The 26,981-nt window shown below is 43.4% G+C and overlaps 1 protein-coding gene across 31 annotated transcripts in view; it reads left to right on the forward strand.

Moving 5' to 3' along the window:
• ST6GAL1 (ST6 beta-galactoside alpha-2,6-sialyltransferase 1) overlaps positions 1-26,981 on the forward strand; it is a 113,361-nt gene that overhangs the window by 80,307 nt on the left and 6,073 nt on the right. For 25 of the 31 annotated variants that reach the window (XR_011429116.1, XR_011429118.1, XR_011429125.1 and 22 more), the window contains 4 exons: positions 5,959-6,094; positions 9,861-10,517; positions 13,439-13,536; positions 25,956-26,054. Coding sequence is in view for 20 of the 31 variants with exons in the window: in XM_005601876.4 (XP_005601933.1) it covers positions 9,911-10,517; positions 13,439-13,536; positions 25,956-26,054 (804 nt within the window). In the remaining 11 variants the exon portion in view is untranslated. Of the gene's footprint in view, positions 1-851; positions 1,103-5,958; positions 6,095-9,860; positions 10,518-13,438; positions 13,537-25,955; positions 26,055-26,981 lie in introns of those variants that run through there. The other 6 variants (XR_011429128.1, XM_070243456.1, XM_070243457.1 and 3 more) reach the window with 3 other exon arrangements.

The following is a 26,981-nucleotide window of genomic DNA, read 5'->3' on the forward strand; positions in this document are numbered from 1 at the left end:
TCTATTCTGGTAGCTTCCTTTTTTTCTGTGAATAAGTAGCAAGTTCATCAGGGAAGGGTGAGGATGAGGGGGGTTCTCATGGAGAGGAAGTCAGATAGTCCTCTAGGAGAGTGGCAGATGAATTGACTGGAAAAGTAGCATATGATTGTTGGGAAGCATTAAGGAGATACTTGCAGTTAGTGATCATGAACTTGAAGTGAAATCAGTAAGCATCGTTGTGTGATTTTTCTCTAGCCATGTTCTACTGCATGCTTACAGGTGTGGAGTAAGGCAGAGAGTTGGATTTAACCAGGCTTGTGGTCTATCCAACCAAGTGTAATGAGAGAGGTCAATTTAACGATTGCCCATGGAATTTAAGCTGGGTAGAAAGGGAAGTGAGGAAATGAAAGAAGTGAGAGACAGTGAGTATGTGATAGGCTCAACCACAGAAGATTGTTGGAGTTGGGTACGAATTGGATTAAGCTGCAAAGATAGGAGTGGTGATTAGAGAGGGGATGCCTGAAATCAAGACTACGGAGGGGGTATATTTTTTGGAAATGACAAAATCAGAGATAGGACCTTGGGAGTGAGTGGCTGTGGTCACAATCATTGGAGTAGAGGAGATCAAAGAACTGAGAGACCAGGGGACCAGAATGGTTCTGTAGATGGATGTTAATATCACCAAGAGTTATGACAAAATAGTGTTGAAGAGAATTATAGTGAGCCAGGAGCTAAACTATTCAAGGAATGAAGAAGAATGTTCTGGGTGGAGGAGAAGATGACAGCAACAAGGAGGGTATTAGGTACTAGTCTACACAGGGTTGCTATGAAGACGAAAGGAGTCAATGAATCACAGCCCTGATTATAGGCTCAAGACATCTTAGTGGTTCTCATTCTGAGTCTTTGTGGCTCCACAGAGCAGAACCTAAACCACTGGGTTTATTTTTACGGGGAGGTTGACTTCTCTTCATTTTAAGACCTTTCTAAGAAGCAGAGCTGCTCATACTGCTGTGCGTGACCTAGCGAGGTGGTGGATTTCCTGTCACTGAGTGTGTCTCGCAGACAAAATGAACTTCTGCAATGACAGTGCTGCAAAAGGGATTCTAGCAATTGAAGGTGATGGGTGAGTAGGGGTGATTCTAACAGTTGAAGAACACGGGGAGTGGGGAGGGGGATGTCAGAGCTAGCTTTATTCTTTCATTCAAACATGACTGAGCTCTTGACTGTCAGTTAGTACCCAGAGCTTGGCTAGATGCAAGGGATCATGAAACTTAAAGGGACTCTCAGGTTGGTTGGGACAGACCTGCAAACAGATGAATGTCATGCAGTCTGATGAGAGCCGGAACAGGCACTATGGAGTCGTGTCGATCTGTGTGGGGTCAAGAAAGGCTTTAGAGACCAGGGGTACTTGAGCTGGTGGGGGAGGCTGAGTGGGTGTGGCCCTGTGTGAGCAGGGTTGGAAAGGATATTTCATGCAGTAGGAACTTTACATGCAGGGCTACACAGGCAAGAAAGAGCATGGGACATTTGAAGTGCCACAACTGAGTTACTCTGGGCAAATTCTCATCTTTCCTGTTTGTAAAATGGTGATAGGAGTGGTATCCACAGAGTAGGGGCTGGTGAAGAGTAAATGAAGTGATGTGGATAATATTTGTCGTAGGCCCTATTGCAATCCCTTTGGGTATGTTATCTTACTTGATTATTTAAACAATACTACTCTCAGATAGGCTCTGTTATTATTCCCATTTTACAGATGAAGAGGCTGAGTCTTAGTGGGTTGAGGAAATTGCTCATGGTCCTGTCACTGGGGAGAGGCAGAGTTTGGACTCTTGCCCAGATCAGTCTAATTCCAGAGCTCTTCTCTTAACCCCTAAACTATAGTAAGTGCTTAGCAATTAGCTAGTACTAAATAAATGGTAGCTTTTATTGTCGTGATGGCTGAAGTTTCTCACCCAGAGAGTTGAGAATTCTGTTATCACTTCTGCAGCTGGTTGCAGATCACCACTGCTGTTATCTCCTGAGCAGCAATGACTTCTTTTGTTTTTTTCTTTTTTTGAGGAAGATTAGCCCTGAGCTAACATCCACCACCAATCCTCCTCTTTTTTTGCTGAGGAAGATTGGCCCTGAGCTAACATCCATGCCCATCTTCCTCCACTCTATATGTGCGATGCCTGCCACAGCATGGCTTGATAAGCAGTGCATAGATCCGCACCTGGGATCTGAACTGGCGAACCCTAGGCTGCTGAAGCAGAGCATGTGAACTTAACCACTGTGCCAATGGGCCGGCCCTGCAATGACTGTTTTTGGAAGGCCCTCACCACCTACAATAGATCCAGATCGACACTTGTACCACTTTTGTTTAAACTGGTTGATGTTCGGAAAGCAAGAGTGGGAGTGATTTTTCTCTTCTTAGAGGGCAAGTTATTCCAGGCAGATGCAGTTGATGTGAGGGAGGAAGATCTGGGTTTGCTGCATTCCTCTGATGTATGTGCACTGGACCCAAACAAGAGTCTCCTGCCCTAGCAGCTCATCCCTTGGGTGGATAGCAGCGAACCAGCATTCACAGGCAAGAGGCATCATCCAAAGGTTAGGTGACTGTCCACATTGTTCCCTGTGAGGATGCTGAGAAAGACCCTTTTCCATCTATGATGCCTAAGGTCAGCATAGACCTCTTCAAAGCTGGCAACCCTCCTCCTCATTCATTCATTCAACAAATAGAGCGCCTACTACGTGCTGAACACCTATCTAGGCACTGAAGATAGTAGTGAAGAAGGCTGACAAAGTGCCCACGTATGGAGTTTAGGTTTTCAGCAGGAGACAGATGGTAATCAAATAATAATATGAATGCATGCATAACTACAAACTCTCCTGCCACCAGGGGAACTTACAGGACATGAAAAGAGGGACGGCTATCAGAGACATTTTCTGACTCTACCAGGAGGCTGCCAGGGAGCCAGTTCTTCTCTGAATTGAGAAGGCGAGCTCTGCATTTTTTGACAAAGTACAGATGGCACTTCTCACTTTTGTCCTGTCAGTCAGGCCCAGAGCCTGCCTGCCTGCCAGCCTCCCAGTCGTGAAAAGCTGGGATTCCCCCAACCTGAACCTTGGGTCTGTATTGGAGGATTTCTTCCTAATTCATGGGATGAAGCCAGTTTCTGGCCATTATGGCCTCCTCTTAGTTCTGTTAATGCTGCATCTCCTAGGACAGGCTTCGAGGCCAGCCCAATATTGTGTGTCAAGTGGATACACGAGGTTGAAATGTATTTTCAATACTGTCCCCAACAATTTTGCCTTAATTACTCAACTAACATATGAAGAATAATAAAGGAAGTCAAACTGAAGGGTGAGAATTCATCTCTTATCAGTTTGCTCATCAGGAAACATCAGTTTTGAGGTCTCAACCGTGTACATTTTTTTCCTAGGTATTTGGACATGCATAACTATTAGTCACAATGATCTATGCACAGATAACATTTTCTGTTTCACTTTTTTTGGTATAATATTTTAAGCATTTTCTTCCCTATTGCTACTTAAATTCATACAAACTATATATATATATATTCTATCTGGTGAATGTCCCATAGTTTAACTATTTCCCTATTGCTGGAAGCTTAGTTGTTAACCTTAGATTTGTCACCATTATAAATAATTTTGAAATTGAAAACTATTTTTCTTTTTTCAGGTACACATTGTTTTATGAAACTCATTTTTTATCCCATTAGTCCTCTTTCAATCCTTACCACAACTGTGTAAGGTAGGGAAGCATTTCACGTGTGGGGAAATGGAAACATCGAATCTTTTTTCCCTTTGAATTATTTATTCAGTTTTATTTCCTGGAAGTACAATAACTTGATTAATAGTCATTAGCTCTTAATTCTATGGCCTGATTACTTTCCAAATAGGTCAATTTAATTTCTAACATAATAAGAAATATTATACCCTTGAAATATACCAATTTTATTATAGTCTGTCCAGCAATGAAGTATTACCATTTTGAAAACTGCTGGCTAATGTAAATTGTATAAATTTAGTATCTTAATATTCCAGTTACCTCTTTTGGGTTTCTCTCAAGATTATTCATAATTTCATATGCTTGTTAATTGTAATTTCTATTTTGTGATTTGTCCATTCATGTTGATTGCCTGTTTATTTTGGGAGGCTTTTACTGTATTAACCCTTTCCATACCTTTTAATACAGTATTTTTCATTGTACAGAAGTTGTTTAATTTTCATGCAACTGACTCTATTAAACTTTTCCTTTGTTATTTTTCTACATTCCATCAGAAAGAAGAGCCGACAAATATAGAATTCTATTTGTAGCTTTGTAAAGTTATATTTTTATAATATTTTTCTAACTCTGAGTAATGCATGTACATTTTAGAAATTTTGGAATATACAAAAAATTATGAAAAATGAAAACACATTATTCTACCATCGAGTGTATTTCTTTTTAAATTCTTTCTCGTTCTCACTTGTACGTTTTTAAAAATGTATTTTTTTCTACATCAGACTAAAAAGCTTCTACAAGCCAAAGGAAACCACAAACAATATGAAAAGACAACCCACTGACTTAGAGAAAATATTTGGAAATCATATATCCAACAAGGAGTTAATTTCCAAAATATATAAAGAACCCATACAACTCAACAACAAATAAATGAACAACCCGATCAAAAAATGGACAGAGGATATGAACAGGCATTTTTCCAAAGATATACAGATGGCCAACAGACACATGAAAATATGTTCAACATCACTAATCACAAGAAAACGCAAATCAAAACTAAAATGTCTGACAGTACACCTGTCAGAATGGCTATAAGTAACAAGACAAAAAATAATAAATGTTGAAGAGGATGCAGAGAAAAGAGAACCATCATATACTGCTGGTGGGAATGAAAACTGGTGCCGCCAGTATGCAAAACAGTATGGAGATTTCTCAAAAAATTAAAAATAGAAATTCCATACAATCCAGGTATCCCACTACTGGGTAGTTATCCAAAGAACTTGAAATCAACAATTCAAAGAGATTTATGCGCCCCTATGTTCATTGCAGCATTATTCCCAATAGCCAAGACATGGAAGCCACCCAAATGCCCATCGATGGATGAGTGGATAAAGAAGATGTGGTATATAGATACAATGGAATACTACTCAGCCATAAATAAGACAAAATCGTTCCATTTGCAACAGCATGGATGGACTTGAGGGTATTATGTTAAGTGAAATAAGCCAGACAGAGAAAGACAAACACCATATGATTTCACTCATATGTGGAAGATAAACAAACACATGGATAAAGAGAACAGATTAGTGGTTACCAGAGGGGAAGGGGGTTGGAGGGTGGGCAAAAGGGGTAAAGGGACACATATGTATGGTGATGGATGAAAACTAGACTGTTGGTGGTGAGCATGATGCAGTCTATACAGAAACTGAAATATAATAATGTATACCTGAAATTACACAATGCTGTAAACCAATATGACATCAATAAAATTTTTAAAAAAGTATTTTTTCTGGATTTGGATAGTATATTATATACAGTTTTATAACCTATTTTTTTCAGTTAACCTTATACTGATTGAACTTTCACATATCATTAAATATTCTTTGATAATAGATAATTTTTAAAAATCTGTTTAAAGTTTGTTTTGGAATGAACCAAATTCTCTCTCCCCAAACCGGTGACTCAACCATCCTTTCTTCCCAGATTGGTCTCTGGTGCCTGCTTTCTCTCTCTAGCGTGTTCTTTTCTAGTCTCAGTCTATTTCCAGGTTCCTTGTGCTGTTTGTGGACCCAGAGCACTACACCTCTTTCTCCCAGCCCTTGGCGCTTCCTGGACTGAGCCGCAGCCCATGCCAGGGCCCACGGGGAGACTAGCGGAAGTATCTATCCATCCTGTTAATCTTTAACGCTGTCCCTGCTGGAAAACACCTCTTACCTCCCCTCTTTTTCTCTCTCTTTTTTTGTTTTTTGCAGATGTTTTTTGATTATCCTGAGGAAAGTGAGCCTTGGCCTCCAGACCCAATAAAGCAAACATCCCTCCCATGGAGAAGAGTGCTGGTTCCTGAGGACCTGGAGAGCCTGCAGCCCCAGGGGGATTAGCCAGAAGCAGGTAAGGAACACCTGGAGGCGTGAGCTCTATGGAGGCAACAAAGGGATGAAAAATGCGTGTGGTGTGGAGGAGTGTGCTGGTAAAAGTCACAGGGTCTCGGTGTCTAGCTACAGCTTTGCTGTTTTCTTCATGTGTTTTTTAGTCCTAATTCAGTGAGTGGTGGAGGTAGGTGATTTGCCTGTTTCTTTAAACTACAAATATAAGATTTGAAGTTATTCTGTAACTCAGTCCTGCTTTTTTGGGTGCCTGCTATGTGCCAAGCCCTGCATTTGGTGCTGGGCATGTAGCGATGGGTAGACCAGGGCAGAGGCCTTCCTTTGACTGAGATTTTCTTTCTCTTGGTTCAGTGTTGGCTTGCTCTCTGTAGGTGATAATGTGAGTTGTTACTTCATTCTTCTAGAAGCCTCATGGGGTTGTAAGGATTCATTGATACAGTGCCATCAATTCAATAATCCTTCATTGAGTACCCACTCTGGCCCAGACACTGTGCTAGGCGCTGGAATTTCAGAAATGAGCCAGGAGGAGTTCCCCTCCAGCAGGAGTCAGCATGAAAAGCCAGCTTTACTAAACGCTAGATGGGAGCAGCAGGGAGCAAGAATAGTGCTGAAGGGGAGGTGGGCTTCACGGGAGGCCAGAAGCAGAAAGGTGATGCTGTTTGGTTGCCGGGCACATGGATGAGAGGAGAGATCGCAACAGTGCAAAGGCTTGGAGGCTTAAGAAGTCAGACTGGGATGTGACTGGAAAATTCAAAACTTTGTGTGTTTTCCCGAAGAATTTGGGGAGAAAAATTTGCTACTTCTTTCCCTCAGTTGGGCTGCTTACATGAAACTCCTTCAGTCCCTGTCTCTTTAGAGCAGCTTGAGAGATGAGAAAGGGTCTTAAAGCTCTAAGTGTCTATGATCAGAAGCTCCAGTGAGCTGGTAGGACTTGAAGCCTCAACAGAGGGTGGTGTCAAGAGACCTGGGAACCCTGGTTGAAACCTGATGTGAGGTTTCAAATGAGCGCCCTGAGACCATGACAGGGCACAGGCCCAGAAGGCTGAGGCTGTCTGAAGGTTGCAGGACTGTGGTTGTACCTGGCTGTTTGGGGTAGCACTTGTTTCCTGAGAAACTCAACCTTGAAGAGTAGATGCTGGCAGGAAGCTGAACACCAGACCCTTCTGAGCCTCAGCTCATGAGACGTGAAGCAGGTCCCAACTCCTGTCTTCTTTCACTCATACACATAAAAGTGAAGCGCCAACTCCACCATTTCTAAATCACTTGTGCAACTTTGAAAATTATATACATTTCCTGAAGTTTTCCTCAGTTTCTTCAGCTATAAATGGAGCTAGTAAAATTTGTTCCACTTATCTCATGGGATTATACTGGCTCTTGTAAACCTAAGTACCGTGAACTAGCTACCTGAGGGTAGAGGAGTGCACACGGGTGATGGCTGGTGCAGCGCTGACGGTGAGGGCCGTTTTCTGTGATTGTCAGGCAGATTGACTTGTCTCTCTAGGGCTCTGATTTCTGAGTCCTGTTTGGTCAACACTGACTTTTCACTGTCCCTTGTCACAGATGCCTGTCCTCTAGTGCAAAGACCATGAACTTTGAGAGTCAGAAAGACCTGGGTTGGAATGCTGGCTCTAGCATTGATTAGCCATGGACTTCAGAGAAGCCCTGGAATCTTGCTAAGCCTCAGTTTCTTCATTTTCTCAAATGGGGTTGTTACTATCTATCCCATAGTGTTGTAGTAAAGATTAAGTGAGATATTTCAGGTAAACTGGCCACCATATAGTGGGCACTTCTCAAATGCTGCTTTCCATTCTTCTCTAGTTCTTCCTCAGCTGTCTTTGAGTCATGTGTGTAGCTGTGTGGGTAGCTGCAGAAGTTGAATTTCTTGGTTTTCTGATGATGCAGCGAGCCCCCTCCCCCATTTCATGATCTCATGTGTGAACGCTCCCTCTGTACATTTCATCACTTCCAAAACATGAGCAGCCCAAGGTAGGAACCTATCCTCCCAGAGCCAGTGGTTCCTGAGGTCTGAGAAGCACTGTTTGGTTGGTACTGCAAGTGTATTCTAAGAACAACCTGGACGTCACTTAAAGAGTCTCAGATGAAGGACCTGAAGCTCAGGTTGATGAGTCTTGGCCAGTGCTCCACTCTGCCATTGTTCACTGCCCCACATCACCTCCACAGGGCCCTCATGCTGAGGACTGCTCTTTGGTCTCTGTTCAGAATACCTCCTGGGCCTTTACAATTACCTCGTTCAAATCCTATTAACACCATTCTTGTTTTGTCCTCCTAGCACTCTGTGAATGAGACAGGGCAGAGATGATTACTCTACAGAAACTTAGGCGCAGAGAGGTTAAGTGACTTGCCAAGGTCACCACAAATGGGGATCCAGGTTTCGTGACTACTCCTGCCCCCTTATCCCTGATATCCTTAGCAGCAGTTTCCATGGGAAAGGACTGTAGATCCCTAGTGGGCTAGCAAACTCTGGGGTGATTGCTTAGATTCATTATGTAAATAAACCCAGTTATTTAGCAAAGAATTGAATGTTTAATGTTTTCCAAAAGATACAGACATTGTTTGAGTTCAAAGTACTTCCACCTTCTGTTCAGTTACACAATAAATTCTGAGAAAACAAAGTAGGTCTTTACCAAGATGTTAAAGGGACTATTCAGGTTCTATTTCCTTAGTGAAATCCATTTTCCAGAACTTTCTAGTTCTGTGCATGAAAAGGACATGGATTATGGAATCAAGTACACTTGGATTTGAACCTCAGCACTACCATTTACTCGGCTTTGTGATCCTAGGCACTTCTCTTAACCTCTCAGAGCCTCAGGTTGCTAATCTATAAAGTGGAGATTATAACACTTTCATGGCTAGTGATGGTCAGGGCCTCTTTGGGCAGCTCAGGAGATGCCCTTCATATTAGGCTATGATAAACATGGTGCTCACTGGAGTTGTGCTTCACAGTGGCCCTGATTATGGTGAAATTAAATGAAATAACATCTTGTGTGCTTAATGCATCTTTTTTTTCCATTTCCTTACTTGGTCACATGTCTGCTATCTTATCAAGATTTCTTATCTTTACCATGAGGTGAATCACCTTCGTGCCACTTCATGGAATTCTTACTAGGCACTCCATAAAACCAAATGTGATGTTGTGAAGCTAACCGTTGGTTTTCTTCTCACACAGGAGTCCAGCACCACAGCCCTTAGAGAGATGCATCACAAATCTATGGCATTGTGTATGGCAAGAGGTCTTTTTCTGGCAATTTTAAAATGATGCTGGGCCCCTTAGGATTTTAGGGAGTTTGGGTTCTTGTGATTTAGACCAGCCAGCCTGCTCTTCCTATTCTTCTAGTTTTTCAAGCATGCATATCTTCATTTAACAGATAGTATATGGCCCTAAGAACCAAATGATGTTGCAAGATGTGGTTCCTCACCTCAAAAAGCTCAGCATGCAGTCAGGGAGCTAGACAAGACAACACAAAACTTAGATTCAGGGTATAAAAAGAAATGGTGGAGAATGCATCAAGTGTTCATGGCTCAGAGAGGAATAAGGGAGCGTCTGAGGACTGCTCTCTGAAGACATTCAAAGCCCAAACAGAGGGTGAATTTGTCTGAGACTTGCTGAAGTTTGCAGACCTGGTGGGAAGTAGACCAGGGCTGGAATTCAAGTTTCCTCACTCTAAATCCATTCCTTCCCCCACCTTTTGCCAATCACGACTTTTAGATTTTCTTTACATCGTTTTTTTGCCTTGTCTCACTTTTTTTAGGCTCGTTTTCCGCTCAGAACAGAGTGGCTTCCTTGAAAACATCTTTCATTATGATTCACTCCAGCTTGAAGAAAAAATTCAGCTTCTGTGTGCTGGTCTTTCTCCTGTTTGCGGTCATCTGTGTGTGGAAGGAAAAGAAGAAAGGAAGTTACTATGAATCCCTTAAATTGCAAACCAAGGAATTACAGATGCCGAGGAGTCCAGAGAAACGGGCCATTGGGTCTGGTTCCAAGTTTGCATCTTCAAGCAGCACCCAAGACCCCCACAGGAACACCCAGGGCCTCAGCAATCCCAGGAGTCCAGCCAAGGCCAAACCAGAGGGCTCTTTCCAGGTGTGGAACAAGGACAGCTCTTCCAAAAACCTCATCCCCAGGCTGCAGAAGATCTGGAAAAATTATCTGAGCATGAATAAGTACAAAGTGTCCTACAAGGGGCCAGGGCCGGGTGTCAAGTTCAGTGCAGACGTCCTGCGCTGCCGCCTCCGGGACGAAGTGAATGTATCCATGGTAGAGGCCACAGATTTTCCCTTCAACACCTCTGAGTGGGAGGGTTACCTGCCCATGGAGGACATTAGGACCAAGGCTGGGCCATGGGGCAAGTGTGCTGTCGTCTCATCAGCGGGATCTCTGAAGTCCTCCCAACTGGGCCAAGAAATAGGTGGGTTCTGGTGTATTAAGGTTGTTATCTGAACAGCCAGTGCTCATTTGGAGTAGCTAGGCATACGAAGAGGACTGGAGCCAAGGGAACCCAGGATGGCTCCGTGGACTAGTGGATCAATGTTTTTCAACTTTCCTTCATGCGTCAGAGGTGCTACAGGGCCAGCTGAAAGGATGGGGATCCAGCTTCCCAGCATCTTTATCAGTTAGAATAGCTTTATTTTTATCTGTCTTAGATATTGGTGTTCTGTAAGATTTCATTAGAAAAGAGAGTTCCACTGCTACCAATAAGCAAAACACTATAATTGACATTTAAAAATGATTGAAGCACAGATCTCTACTTTATCTTCAGATCCTGAAATTTTGTAATTTTACTGAATAATTGGGGACTAATTATCTTTTTTGGCCTCAACGATCTGGGTAATTTTCAGCTTTTCTGTTTCAAAAGAATTCATTAGAGCAGGAATTCTTAACTTGGGGACTGTGGACCAAGTCCAGGGGTTCAAGGATCCCTAAAATCACATACAAAAATATCTGTGGATCAGATGTGTATAATGTGTGCGTGTAATATGTGTATAATGTGTAAGTGTGTAAATCAGTCCACATTTTTCCAGAGAGCCCATGGCTTTTGGTTGATTCTCTGAGGAGTCGGTGACCCAAAAAATTAAAAGTCCCCTGGTTAGAATATATCAATTTGCTTTTCTTGAAATTCTTCGTAGGTTATAACGATAGAAAATCTATCTATATTTGTAAACACATGTACAACACAGAGCTGTGGATTTGCTTAAGACTCCTTCATTCCCTTATTTTGAGAGAATGTGTTTTCCATGGTGAAATGAATCAGAATAAAGAAAGCAGAGCACAGGAAGCCTTGCTCTTCTGTCAGGCTCTGGAAGGTACTGGAGCAGGTGAGGTCATATGTCTCCTTTTTTATTTCCTTCATATGACTGCCAGGAAAAATGGCCTGAAACTAAGCACAGGCTCTCAAAAGAAGAAACATAGACCCAAATTGGCTTCTCTAGAGCAGAAAGAAGTGGTGAGGTCACAGTTTGTCCCTTGCTAAATAGGCAGCACTTATTAATAAACGCTGCCAAGATAACCAGACCACTCCAACTTTTGCTTTTTCTTTTTTCATTTCTTTTGGACTTCGTTTTCTAGAAACTGAATGTGATTGGTTTTTGTTCATCTATAATGGCACTACATTTCTTTCTTTCTTCCCTACTTTTGCTCTGTAATGGTGATGTTTAGAATATCCCAGGTGTTAGCTGAGCCTCTTCCCCATGTCGAGTTATCATTGTCTGCCTGGCGGGACTTGCATTGAAGTTTGAATCAGAACCTGATACTTCTATGAATTCGAACTCTAATCTTCATTTCTATGGCCTCCATAAAAACTTAGAGTGATTTAAATAAACATTAATTAAGACAATATTTTTTTATAGACTGCAGTTATAATTTCAAATGTGTATTTCCACGAAAGGACTTTGATCCTGAGATGTAACAAAAATTGTATCTTAGACCTCAAATGTTCTGCCTTTTATAGTGTATTTCCTCTGGGCAATTAGTCTAACGGGCATTTTAAGGCATTCATTTATTTGTTCTTTTATTCACTCATCGATTCATCAACAATACAAAACAGGAACATAGAATACAAGGAGGAAAGGGAAAGGAGAGGCCGTTTGTTGAAGGCCTCTGAGCATCGGCAGCATGCCAGGCCCAGAGCCTTTTCAGGACATCTGGAATTTGTCCAGCCTCTTCCCAGCTATTGAATGTATCACATGATTTCAAAGTGTTTGCTCTTACAAATAGTATTGCTAACAGTATTTTTGTGTAAATAACAAGTGACTACCACTGCCCTCCAAAAGGAGAAATATCCTCAGGAGTAGGGCTAGAAGACCAAAGTGAGATCAGTTTTATGGCTCTTTTTTTGTCTATTGCAAAATGGTCTCCAGCAGCCCCGCAAACTAGTCAATGGTGGGCTCAGTCATTTTCAATGATTTTTGATATGTATACATGTAAAGTATCTCAGATGTGTTTGAATTTTCATTTCAAACAATGGCATAATTGTAAAACAGTATAACCAATAGGAGGCACGCTCATTGTGCACCCGCTGTCTGCCTAGCAGGCTTTGCCCTTTTAATCCTGCAGCAATCCTGTGAGGTGGGTACCATGATTGTTCCCCCTTTACGGATAAGCTAAGTGTTGAGGCTCAAAGAGGTTACACAGCTGGTTAATAGCAAACTGGGACTTGAAACCAGGTCCTTTGACTCAAAGGCCCCCACACTTAGCCCCTCTGCTCTCGCGCTTCATAGTGATTGTAGCTTTTTAATAAAATTTGGTATGATGAATTCCTTGTCAGTTTAAAAATCTCTTGATATTCTTCCTTACTTGCTCTCCTAGAGGAAAGGAGAAGAACATTCTGAGTTGAGGCAAAAGCAAGAAGCAAAGGTCTCATGGGAAAAATTGCAGAGTGGCCACAGAGTGCTACAGGGTACTTTGCACTTGTGGGTTAGATCGAGCTTATGGTGGTGTCTTCATTTTTCTAACAGGGATAGAAATGTGCCCTGCTGGTGATACCAAGAGAATATTTGGTTTGCTCCTTTGGTAACCAGAATAGCAATTCCACTGGCCCTGTTCACTTTTATGCAGTGCCCAGGCACACGATGTCACTGAATGGATTTCTGGAATGCCATGATATTGACCTCATTAGCCCTTGCAGTGGCTGGGCAGACAGGTGGTCATCTCTGTCTAGGAGCTTTACCTGGTTGTAGCATTCAAATATGATCATTTTCCCCTGTGTACCATGATGGCATAAAGGTTAGGAAGCATTATTCTCTTGCCCCTCCCCTTCCTCCTCCAGACCTTCTCTCTTTCTGCATATTGCTGGTGCTCATCACCTCTTTTCTGTTTCCTTGTGGTTTATAGATGATCATGATGCAGTCATGAGGTTTAACGGGGCACCCACAGCCAGCTTCCAACAAGACGTGGGCACGAAAACCACCATTCGCCTGATGAACTCTCAGGTAAAATTTCTTCTGTTCAGATGTGGAGAGAAGGGCCACACTGGGGGCTCTAAAGTAGAATGTTGCTACTAGGAGCACATCAAAGCTCCCGGCGTAATTCAGTCCCCTGACCTTCCTGAGTCTCGGATTCCTCACTGAGGAAGGAGAAGACCGTGATTCCATGATACAACTGGTGATGTGTCCACAAGAAAGCCCTGGTGGGGTTGGTCTGCACTAGAGGTGCCCAGTGTCCGGAGAAAGCAGAATTCTGCTGTCCCTGTAGCTGCCAGGTCATATTCAGAGTGTTGCATGAGGGACAACAGAACAGAGAATATCCAGGGGGGAGTGAGGAGTGTTATGAAAAGCAAGTGAAGCAATACATGTGGGAGTGCTTTATAAGCTGTACAGTGTTATACAAGTATTATAAGACATCATCATCATTATGATTTTGTGTAATGTGGCATTAGAATTCGTGTGTGACCTCATGAATTCCCCTAGATAGTCTCCTGAAGTATTTCCAGGCAGCGTATGCTGATTTCTCACTACTAACAGAAACTTGAGAAATACTCCTGCCACAAAGTTCTGTTCGTAGATTTAATTAGTGGAAAAAAAATGGATTAGCCATATACCAAAAATAGCATGAGAGGACTGCAAACCCCGTCACCTCACTCACAACCACTGATGTTTGTCTTTTCTGAGTAAAGGTGTGAGCCTTGGCTGCTGTTATGTCAGTGTTTAGTCTCTACACCTCCCCAGGGTTCCTGGGCATGGAATGAATCCTGGAGGGGGATCGTAGGTGCCCTTCCCGCACTGTCCCAGGAGAATACACATTTCTCCTCTTCTCTGCCAGGCCTCCATGTCTCTGTTTCTCTCAGACAGTGATCTCTGCCCTGCCTGACCTTCAGGAACTTACTGGCTGGGCAGAAGCTGCTTCCTGCATGGACTACTTTCCACTTGAGGCCCACAGTCATGGGAACCTTTTTATGACAAGGACAGGGATTGAGGAACTTAATTTTTTTGTAAGCGGCCACCATCTTGTTTTCTATTCTTCTTCTAATACTATTATTATTATTAGAAAGTCACTTTCTGTCACTGTAATATCCTCCAGTAGCCTCTAGGTGCTTCCAATATCTGTTTATTGTTCAACCTTATATTTTGTGTTTTTATGTTACTTTTATTATAAATTATGAGGGAAGGTTAAAAGAAATAGATTAGTCAGTGAGAGACTCTCTGGAGCAAGTGGTACTTGAGCTGGACTTTGAAAGATAGGCAGGGTTTGGAGAAATAGTAGTAGGGAGGCATTCTAGAAAGTGGGATCAGAGCTGGATCAAAGCAGGACAGAGATGCATAGGAAATGAGGGAGACATTCAAGCAGGCCGGGCTGGTGTGGGAGTAGGGGCGTGGATTCTTATTGCCCTCTAAAAGGAGATGAAGCTGGACCCTCTAGCTGCTCAGACTCTGGAAAAGCTAGAAAATCAGGCAGAGGAGTTGGGACAAACTTTCTCTTCTTTCTCCTTTCCTTTCTCATGCCCCAGTCACACAAATCCTGAAGCTGGCGGGCACTTGAGGGGATATGAATGCTTAACCTCTACTTCTGTGTAACATGGTCCCTAAATATCCTGGAGAGAGGTTTATTTACCCTTCCTTCCTTCCTTCCACAAATAGGGACAGTACTGAGGAGAGCATAGTAGTCGGTACATAGACTTGGTGGTTAGCCTACCTAGGGTTGAAACCCAGCTCTGCTCCTTATTAGCTAAATGATCATGCATCTGTTACTTGTACCTCAATTTACTTGTCTGTAGAGAAGGGAGAATAATAGTACCTACCCCACAGCATCGTTGTGAGGAATCAATGAGAAAATCTACGCAAAGCACTTAGTACCTGGCACTTATGTTGGCTACTTTTATATCTATGTGTGCAAACACTGAGCTGCGTGTGGAGGCTACCAATGGACTCAGCCCCTGTTCTCGTGTTGCCTACTGGTACCATCAATAGTCACACAAGGAAATATGAAGTTGTGACAGAGAACTCAAGGGAGAGGGTCAAGTTGCTACCAGAGCCCATAAAAGGGAAATTCTCCCTAGTCAAGGAAGTCGGCAAAAGCAAGGAGGTGATACTTAGCTGCGTAGGAGGAGTAGGAGTAGACGATGAGAAGAATGGCATAAAGCTTTTTAAGAAGAGGCAATAGCGTAGGTAAGGCCACGTGTGGAAGGGAGCAGGGGAGCACAAGGACCAAGGAAGAGGTGAGTGTATGTATGGGGGTCATGGTGAGAGATGAGGCTGAAGGTAAGAAGGAACAAGTCATGGGGCTGGTTAAGTTTTCTTCTTTGTGGCGTGACCAGAGTTGCATTTTGTAAACCTCCTGGCTTCTGTCTGATTAGAGGCACATAGTGGATGAGACACACAGTTAGGAGTCTTTGCAGTAGTCTGGACTAGAAACGCTGGTGGTTGCACCAGCGTGGAAATGAAGGTGAACGTGAGAAATGGATTTGGGAGCTAATTGGTATGTGCGGTCAATGGCTTTATGTTGGATTAGATGTGAAAAGTGAAGGGAGAGGGGCCAAAGGTGCAGCTGGATTTCTCTGTAACTGGCCAACTAGAAGTCACTGAGGTTGGAAGTACTTGGAGATGTTTTGCATTGTGAGGCCTAAGGTTAGAGGGCAGGGAAGAGATAAAAAACATGGTTCTGGATATGGTGGAATCTGAGTGCCTTTTAGACATCTAGGAAGAGATGTCAAGGAGGCAGTTGTACCAGTGGGGCTGGAGCTGAGTGGAAAGGTCTGGGCTGGAGATGAGGATTTATGAATTGTGTATATCCACATGGCAATGAAACACTGGGACTGAATGAGAACACTAGAGAGAGAGTGTGTAGAGAGGAGAGAAGACCAATGCAGGAGCTTTGGGTAACCAAAACAGAGAGAAAGAGGGAGCAGTCGGCACTGTCAGATTCTGCTAAGAGGCCATTTTAGATGAAGACTGAAAAGCATGGTCTCATTAACAAAATGGAGGCCACTGGTGACCTTGGCAACAGCTGTCTGGGAGAAGCCAGACTGGAGTGTATGGAGGAGTGAGTAGGGAACGCAGCTGTGGATGGTTCTTTCAAGACGTCTGGCTCTGAAGGGCAGGAGAGAAATCGGGTAATAACTATAAAGATTTGAGGGTTCCAGGGCCAGTTTTTGTTCTTTTCATTTTTTAGATTGGAAAGAATTGAGTGTGTTTAAAAGTCAATGGGAAGACAGTCAGAAAAGGGCAAATAGTGTATGATTCCACTTCTATAAGGTCCCTAGAGTAGTCAAACTCATAGAGACAGAAAGTAGAATGATGGTTGCCAGGAGCTGGGAGAAGGGAAGAATTATTGTTTAATGAGTATAGGGTTTCAGCTGGGGAAGATGAAAAAGTTCTGGAGATGGATGGTGGTGATGGTTGTACAACAGCGTGAATGTACTTAATGCCGCTGAGCCATACACTTAAAAATGGTGAAAATGGTCAATTTTATGTTATGTATATTTTATCACAATAAAATTTTTTTTAAGTCAATGAGGAGAAATCAGTTGATAGAGGGAGAAACTCAATATAGGAAAAAGAGGAAATAATAAGTAGGTGATGGGGGTGGGGTGATCCAAAGCCCAGCTGAGGTTTAACCTCAGCAGGAGGGAGTCAGAAAGAAGAAGGACGGGAGGGGTGTAGCTGGAGGCAGTTAGTAGTGCTTCTGTTTTCTCTGCAAAGTAGGATGCAAGGCTGTGTTGGAGGGAGGTCGAGAGGGAGAGAGGTTTAGGCAAAGATGGTTTGAAACTGTCATTGAGGAGAGTGGAGGACGGAGTAAACCAGAGGAATGGAGTAGGATTTCCCGGCCACGCTGGCCACTTGGAGGTTGGAGAGCATGAATTGAGAGAAATCAAGCTCCGTTTGATCAGGGGATGCTGTGATCAGCAGAGCAGTAGGCAGCAGCAATAAAGAAGGGAGCATGGAGGAGCCCTGAAAATTGTCTTGGACTGGGGAGGCCACTCCCTCCTTGGGCATCTCTTTGTGGTGTTTAGTGAGGAAGTACATCCCAATCCTGCAAAGATTCTGGAACTTTATTTAAAACCAAGGTAAGGTTGCCTGGGAATGAATAGACAGATTTTGATCAAATTCCTCCATGAGCACTTCCTACATGAGTGACTTAAGTTGCTTTATCTTTCTGAGCCTCAATTCTCTTATTTGTAAAAGAGGAATAAGAAAAGTTACCATGCAGGGCCTTTGTAGGAGCAAGTGAGATTACTAAGTGTGGAGCATTTCGCCCAGAGCCTGGTAGGCAGCAACGGCTCTGTAAGTGTTGGCGATGGTCACTGATGCTTGAAGGCCTGCCTCTGTCTGTTGGGGAATCACTGTGCTTTCCCAGAGCTCAGGCAAATGGACCACTTGTCTCCCTGCAGGGATGGCCACCTGGCTTGGGGCCAGTGGGGAGGTGCCTAGCAGAAGGGAGGTAAGACTTCTGTTAAAGGATAATTTTCAGAAAAAAGTAAGATCATGACTCTCATACAGATATAAAAATGAACACGTGTTAAAGAGTCTATTTTATTCATATGAGGGAAGCAGGCAGATGTTATAACCTGTTCAGAGGAAAAGTCAAAATAGCACAAATTTTGAATAAAGGAATGAAACTGGTTTTTCCGTGAGGTGGGCGGGAGGAGGAGGGCAGTCAATCGAAACTCTGCTGGGTCAGATTGAGTAAGCCGGTCTGCAGTCAGCTATAATTTACAGAGTCGTAGAACAGCCCCCATAGAATCACAATCTGATAAAGAGAAAGGAAGTGCTGTAGGCAATGCATAGTTTTCCACTGAAGCACAACATTTTTCCCTCCACTTCCAGATTCCTGTGCTCCCTCTGCCAGGGCTGAAAGGAGGGTGGCCCACTTCCCGGGGTACACTATCTACTCTCAAGAGAGCCTTTTCCAGTCCTCCTCGAGCACACTGACCCTCCTTCCTCTCTTTCCATAAGTGGCACTACACATCTGGGCTGTTCCTTGACCACTCTGATTGTGGGCAGCTCCATGACAATGCTGCTTGTGATACTGAGCTGTGACTGACACCGTTTGTTCCATCATTGCCCTTTTGCATCTTGATATCCTAGGAAGCTGGCAGTCCGTCTTCTCTATCTTTTGTCCTGGTCGGTTATCTGCTATTTTGTGTCTGTTTCTGTGGATGAGCAAACTGAGTCCCCACCTGGCACCCAGCAGTCTCTGAGGGAATAGTTGCTGAGGCTTTGCTAGAAATCTGCCTTTTGCAGCTCATTCTCTTCCTAGATGGAGAGCTCCTCCTGACGGCTGCTGTCTTGTGAGGGTAGCTGGGCTCGTGTTTGTTCAGCTCCCCTCGACACGTGCCACAGGACAGCTGTGACAAAGCCATAAAAATCAAAAAGGGGGTTTTCTTATTGAGAAGATGGCCTTTTATAGGAACTGTGTCACACCGTGAAGTTTCAGCTCAGCAGATCTATTTGGGCGTGCATGTGCCAGGTGTTGTTATGAGATTCAACAGGAAAACCATATAGCTAAATATGAGTCTTTAATTCTGACTCTGAGTGTCAGAAAGTTTCGTGATAGTCAGCTGAGTTTCTCCTGTGTTCAGGGGGCCTGAGGGAGGAGACAATGGGCCAAGAAGGCCCGGTAGCTTCCTTAGAAACTCTTGTACAGGCTGGGGAGAGAAAATCTACGTCCTGTGCATAGTGACAGAATGTGCTGACTGGACTTCAAGCAGGATTTTCCCAGATTACTTGGCGGGGCTTATCCTGAGATAATGGCTGGTGTCACTGATTAAATACTTCTACTCTCTTAGGGCCTTACATTTCTTATCTCATTTGATCTATATGACAACGCTGTGAGGTGTCATCATCAACTATAACTTTATGTGAAGACACTTAAGCTCAGAGTTTAAGTGAGTTGCTCAGGGTGGTGCAGAAAGTAAGGTGAGATTTGGATCTCAGTTTGTTTGCCAGTAGCATTTAAAACCCCTATGCTTTCTTTAAGCTCCAATTTTTTTCTCAAGATGCTGACAGACAGGTGTCTAGAGGGATGGGGGCACTTTCCATTAACAGCAGATCTAAAAATTGCTAAGGTGAGCTGGGTGATTTTGATGAAACCCTTTCCATGCAGGATTTCAGCATCATGACTGGTGGCTGAAATTTAGACACCATGGGTATCCTGAGATCCGGGACTTCTTGATTTTGGCCAGCAGACACAATTTAGGTCACTGATGTTTTCCAGAGCCAGAGAAGGAGCTGTGACTCGATATTGGACTCAGCTGGCCTTCTTATTCCAAAGCTCTGGGTCTAAGTGATTTTTAACATGTTGGAGCTGCTGTCAGTCTTTTTTCCCTTGGGTGGCCTGCCCCTCTGGTGTGCAGCCAGCTGCCCAGATTCCACTCAGCCAAGCAAATAAGCTCCCGCAAGAGCTGGTTTGGGGGAAGAGCAGAATAATGCAATGTTCTCCTCTCTGGACCAGCTTCAGCTGAGTTGAAGAGAAGAGACTCCCGTCCCCTCAACAAAGGCAGTTTACATCCCCCTAACTTGATACGCTGAAGCCCTAATCTCCAGTGTGATGGTACCTGGAGGTGGGGCCTTTGGGAAATAGTTAGGTTTAGATGAGGTTTTTGAGGGCGGGGTCCCCATGATGAAGGGATTAGGATCCTCATAAGAAGAGGAAGGGTGGAGAGAGACCAGAGCCTTCTCTTTTTCCACCAGTGCGGACATAGGGAGAAGGCAGCCATATGCAAGCTGGGAAGTGAGCCCTCACTGGGGAACCGAATCTGTTGGTACATTGGTCTTGGACTTCCCAGCCTCTAGAACTGTGAGGAATAAATGTCTGTTGTTTAGGCCACCCAGTCTGTGGTATTTTGTTATAGCAGCCTGAACTGACTAAGTAATACTTGAGTGTGTATTTCCTAAGAATATTGTTTCTTATGTAGCCAAAGTAAAGTTATCAATTTCATACATTTACTTTGATACAGTAGTTTAATCTGTCTGCTTTCTAGTTTTAATTGATCTGTTTTTTATGGCTTGTTTTTTTTTAATCCTAACAGAAAAGCCAGTTCAGCAGCAGGTATCACATTTAGTTTTTATGCCTCTTTAGTCTCTAACCTGGAATATTTCCATAGCCTTTGTGTTTTAAGGCACTGACATTTTTGAAGAATAAAGTTCTTCTTTAAAAAAAAAAATATTTGGGGTTTGTCTGATGCTTGCTTAATATTAAATTCAGTTTATGCATTTTTGGCTGGAAAACTGCATAAATGATGCTGTGTCTTCCTAAGGGCATCACATCAGGAGGCAGCCACTGTCCATCTGCCCCTCAGCTGATTTTAATTTTCCTCACCTATAGGGGCTGTTATCCGATTTCTCCAATAGTATAATTACTATTTTCCCCCTGTGGTCTCTGGGTGAACACTTGAATACTGTGCCATTATTCTGCTCCTCATCAAAATTTCCTCCTATGTTTAACATTCATTGATCACTTTTGCCTGAACCATCTTTACTATGATGGTTGCAAAATGATAGTCTTTTAATGCCAGCTTTCCCTCCTCTGCATCATCCAGTTGGCACTCAGAATTCTCCTATAAGCAAGAGCCCTCCCTTCTCCTCCTCCATTTATTTCTTCCCTCCCTCCCTCCTCTCTTTCTTCCTTCCTGCTTCCCTCCATTTCTTTATTTCTTATTGGTAAGAACTCATGGATTCCTATTTTTCCAATGGTTTATCATTCATTACTGTTCTGAATTACTTTGGTGTTCAAATTGTCCCAGAGTTGGCCAGTGGGAGATCGTTCAAGCTGGCTTTTGTTTCCCCATAGCATGCGTGCCCTCATTGTTTGTTCTTTTTTAGCACCTATACTTTCTGGCATAACGAGATGTTCCAGTTCATTTTGTACCTATTTGTTGGGCTTTTTACTTTTCATCTTTATTGATTTAATTCTGAATGTACACACAAAGTATTCCGGATCAGAGACAGATTTCTTATTTAAATACCCTACAGTAAATAACGAATGCATTAGTCCCTGTTTACTCAAGTCCTGACTCCTGAGGCAGTGCAGTGAGAGCCAGGTCAGTTATCCTCCATGAGTAGCCAGATACCCCATAGGCAACGGACAAGAAATAAGTGACTCCTCCCCACTGCTTAGGAAAGGCAGGAGGTAAGCTGTCCTCTTCCCTTCCCGAAAAGGGCCCTTCTTACTCCAGCCCTTTGGTATATAAATAAACTCACCTAGAGATGTCTCTAAGTTCTGGGCCTCTTTCCTCCTGCTCCAGTCTTCCTGGCCTCCTGGAATATCTCCCTATTAAACTACAGATACAGTAGTCTGGGCTATAATCATTGGCTTCTTGGGAAGATTTGAAAAGTTTTATTATGTTTTGACTCAGAGCAGAGGAGTTAACTAGACAAATAGCTACAGATTTTATTCTCATGATCTCTGAAGCATCTCAGGAGTCTAGGGCCTTTTGCAGGGGCACTGAGAGATCCAGGGAAGTTTTATTTCCTCATACCCTCCTACCCTAGCTCTAGGATACATCATTTGTTCCAAGGAGTAAAAAATGGCATTAGAAACCATGATCTGGGCACTAGGTGTGTTCATGCCTGTTGAGGTGTCTTAGTTTCTTGGCCCTTTCAGCAGGTAGAGCTAGGATATGTACACATGTACACACACACACACATCCACCTATACATACACAATACATGAACACATGTATTCATTTGTTTACACATATAAATACATATACCTGTGTGTATGTCTGTACACATCTACATAGACATGCAAATATCCCAATTTTAGAAGTGGTAGACTTTAACTGATACCTTCAAATTCAGTCTATCCACATAGACGTCTTCCTTGACTTGCCCATTTGTATTCCTCTTCTTTCACGGTGAGAATCCTGCTTCTAAAAACATCAGTACATTTATTTGCCCAAATCTGTAGTACATCTAAAATAATTTGAAAATTGCTTTGCATATCGCTATATGAAACAAACCTACTGAAGGGAGTTCAGGATTTTTTTGGCAGTTCTCCTACCCCACGCAAGATGGAGCTTATAAAGTCAAATAATGTGTACCTAAATTACCTGGATTAGTCCTTTGGTTTCTCTTTACTGAGATTATTGAATTCATTTGAAATTCAATTATAATTATTTTGTTTCAGTTTTAGGTTTTTCTTTCCCTTTCTCTTTTTAAAATATACAGAATATTATTATGCTTCCAAAACTCAAAACATCCAAAAAGGTATACTTGAGAAGTATTACTCACTCCTAAATTCCTTCCACTCTGTTCCACCATCCCCTTTTGTAGATAGCCAGCTTTATTGTTTACTGACTTATTCTTCTATGTTTCTGTCTGTAAAGATGAATAGATGTATATATGTTTTCTTAATTCCCTTTGTTTCTTACACAAATGTAGGGGATTATGAATCAATATTGTCTAGTGGGAAAACATTAGACAGACCTTGATTTGCATCCCAGCTCCATCCCTTCTTTAGTTGTGTGATCTTTGGCCAATTACCTAATTTCTTGGAGCTTCATTTTCATGCCCTGTCTGGGGCTTGGAAATATTGTGAGGAATAAATGAGAAGACGTTGTCCTGGATTGTTCTGTGAGTTTAACAAAACCACTAAGTCTTAACTCTATAGTTAAGATATGTCAGTGTCTACACACACACACACACACACACACACACACACAGAGGGTATACTAGTTTCCTAGGCCTGCCATAACAAAACATCAGAGATGGGGTGGCTTAAACAACAGAGATATATTTTCTCATAGTTCTGGAGGCCAGAAGTCTAAGATCAAAGTGTCATCAATGTTGGTTTCTTATAAGGGCTCTCTTCCTGGCTTGTGGATGGCTGCCTCTCTGTGTCTTCGCATGGCCTTTCCTCTGTGCACATGTGGAGAGAGAGAGAGATCTCTGGTGTCTCTTCCTTTTCTTATAAGGACATGAGTCTTACCAGATTAGGGTCCCATCTTTATGGCCTCATTTAACCTTAATTACTTCCCTGAAGGTCCTATCCCCAATATAATCACATTGAGGGGTTAGGGCCTCAACATATGAATTTGGGCGGGGGACACAATTCAGTCCATACCAGAGGGAAAAGAGATTTGGGAAGAAAAAAGATCAACAGATTCACAGTGTAATAACTGAAGAATGCAATTATGGTTATTATTTTCTTTTTTTTTTTTACTATATATAGATGTGTGTATTCTTTCCTTACATTTTCCAAGTTTATGCAGTGAGCATTTCTTACTTTATGACTAGAAAGGTTACTTTAAACAGGTTTCTAAAACAGTAACATTCCATTTCCCTGGGGTAGCCTTTTCCTGGCAGGTGTTCCTCAGGGCTCTGTTGCTCTGGCAATGACTTAACGCTCTTCATCATGAGGCCCCTGGGATCACTGAACTCAGGTCGGACTCGGCACATGGTCATGAATACAGGAGCATTTGAGAACAGCTTTATTCTCTCCCAGGTCCCTTCTGCTGCAGTTGGAAGAATGGCAGACTGAGATGTTGTCCAGGCATGGCTAGTCGCCTGCTGGTGATGTCCTGTGAATAAGGCACCTGAGGCCTGGAGAGGGGAAGTGACCGACCTGAGACCACAGAGTGAGGTGGATGCAGAGCAGGCCACAATTCCCTGAGCAGTTTTGAGGCATTCTTTTTTTTTTGAGGAAATCTTTGAATCTCACATAAAGGGCCACTAGAATTACCGTGGTAAGTTCAGAGCCAAGTCCATTTAAGGTTGAGGTGTGCTTTGCTGTCTTTCCCCTGTTACCCCACCAGATCCCAGCTGCAGCCACTTTGTGTTCCTCCTCTCTGGGTAAAACCAGCATTTATCTTCCCCTCTTTCCAGTTTCATGGATTCTTCTTTATAGCCTCAAGTAGCTCCAGTGAATGACCATTTCCCCACTGTGTACGGTGAGAACTGAGGATGGCCCAGATCCTGATAGTGGGCTGGCTTATTGAAATTTCTCATTTAATGAATTTGAATGCAGCCCTGTGGGAACAGAAAGAACATTCTGGTAGGAGCTGATCTGTGGACTCTGGTCCTGGCTCTGCCTCAAACTCAACCTTGAAGCCATAGACAAGTCTGTCTTCTCTCTGGACCTCAGTTTACCCATCTGAAAATAATGGATTTGGATTCAGTCCCTTGAGGATCTTCCAGCTGTGACATGCTACAACTCAGACAAGAAGCAAAATTCTCATGACACTTCCATATGCCTCATCCAGTGCTTTCTTTGACATCTTTCTCCCAAGAGCCGTGGGTGTCCCACCTTACACTCTTTGTGTGAGGCAGTGCAGTGTGTAGATTAGAAGTGTGGACTCTGGAGCCAGGCAAAAGGGCTCCAATTCAGACTCCCCAACTTACTAGGCATATGGCTTGAGCAAGTTACTTGGCATCTCTGAATCTATATCCTTGTTTATAAAATGGACATATTAATATCTACCTCCTAGGGCTGTTGTGAAGATGAACTGAGATAATATACGAGAGCAGCTGGGTTGTAGTCAACATCAATAAATGACATCTGTTGTTACTATTGTTCTCCTTTATTGTAAAGGAGAAAACTTTGATCTCTCTTGGGATTTCTGAGGACAGTGAAGCCACAGATCCTGGGAAAGTCTCAGGGTGCCAGAAGTTGCTGCCACTGGCCTCCTGCTTCGTATACTGAGAAAATTGCTGAAGAGGGGCTGTGGCAAGGGGAGATATTTTTAAAAATCTCAGTTCTCTCTCATGAGTATGTAGAAATCATAATAAATGAGTATGGGCAGGCCAGCCTGGCAGCCAGGACTGCGGGGAGGAGAGGAGCTGTGGCTGGTTCCCCAGCAGGTCACATGTGAGCATCTCCCCAGCCTGATGAGGGCCTTGTGTTTAAAGATGCATGTTTTTGTGTATACCACGGCCTCTCCATGCAAACCGACTGCTTTATATGGTGCTCAACCACAGACACAGCCACCTGTTCCAATGCTGCAGAAACCACTGGCTGTGTTGGACTCATGAGAGGTCGCATGTCTGTCTCCATCATGGCGTGTAAATACTGCATACCGGACTTCGTAGGTGATTGAAGGGATTTCCAGATATCCTTTTCATTATATGAGATTCTGACTTTAAACTTCACTCTCCTGACCCCCCCACATGGTGTGACTACAAGAAACTAGATGCGGAGCCATTTTCACTGTACCCTCAGCCCAGTAATCTCAAAGTCTGGGTAGAACCCCTTCTGCTCTATGACTGATCGATTGTGACAGAATGGCCTTTCAGGTCCACACAGTTCTGGCTGGCATCTTTGCCACCTTCTCACTGAAGTTAAGGGCGGCCCCCAAACTCAGAAGCCTTGTGGGCCTCTGGGGCCTTGGGTGGTACCTGTGATGTGTCAGTTATTACCACAAGCCAGTGTTTACATGGAAATGTCCAAGTGACAGCTTGTCTGTTTCTCCCTGCAGTTGGTCACCACAGAAGGGCGCTTCCTCAAAGACAGTTTGTACAATGAAGGCATCCTAATTGTGTGGGACCCATCGGTTTACCATTCAGATATCCCAAAGGTAAGTGGGTGTCTGTGGGGAAAAAGGGATTGAGTTTCCTGTTTGCCTACAGGTTTTCCTGAGTTCCTGGGTTTTAAAGTCCTGGCTGACCTGGGCCATCCCTGAGGACTGGCTATTTCAGTTTTAGAGCACCCACTTTGTCTGGACTATCAGTACAGAAGTGTTCCTGTCCTATACCAGTGCCCTCCATGCCCCACCCCACACTGCTGTGCATCGTCTCCTAATTGTGGTATGTTTCAGGAGTAATAGTGGCTGGATTTCTCACCATCTGGGATGGACTGTGTTCATTTAATACAATTATTCCTGATGAGCATCAGCAGGAACAGACAGTGGTGACTACTATTCCTATAAATAATATTACCACACTTGGCCCACACTTCCAGTTTCCAGAATTCTTCTCATTTCAGTCATACCATGAGGAAGTAGATAGAAGCATGGTTGTTCCCATTTTACAGATGAGGAAACTGGAATGTGGAGAGGGCGAGTCACCTGTCCCAGGACTTGATTTACTGAGCAGAGGGCCAGGTCTGCACTAGCTGCTCTTTCAGGGAAGGAGTCTCGGGCCTGCTGGATCCCCGGCCTCTCTGGAATGGCCCTCTCACTGTTTGTCATGCATGTCACTTGGCCTCTCCCTGATATGGGCTGCAGTGACCACCGGAGAATGGCTTTAGGGAGGAAGGACAGAGAGCACTGTTCTTGGGACACTTAATTATTAAGTTGGACACACCGATAGCTGACAGGCTCTGGTGATCCCTCGCACCCTCACTACCTCAGTTTCCATAGTTTTCCCTGACCCCACTTAGAACTGAAATTTGTCCGGATCAGGCTAAGTACTCTGAGCCCACAGCCGTGCCCTAGTTCTCACCCCTTGAAAAGTGACAGGTGGGGTTAGATGGTGCAGGGGCGCCTTTCAGCTCTGACACCATT

This window comes from Equus caballus, chromosome 19, assembly GCF_041296265.1.
Source record: "Equus caballus isolate H_3958 breed thoroughbred chromosome 19, TB-T2T, whole genome shotgun sequence".
Taxonomy (NCBI): domain Eukaryota; kingdom Metazoa; phylum Chordata; class Mammalia; order Perissodactyla; family Equidae; genus Equus; species Equus caballus.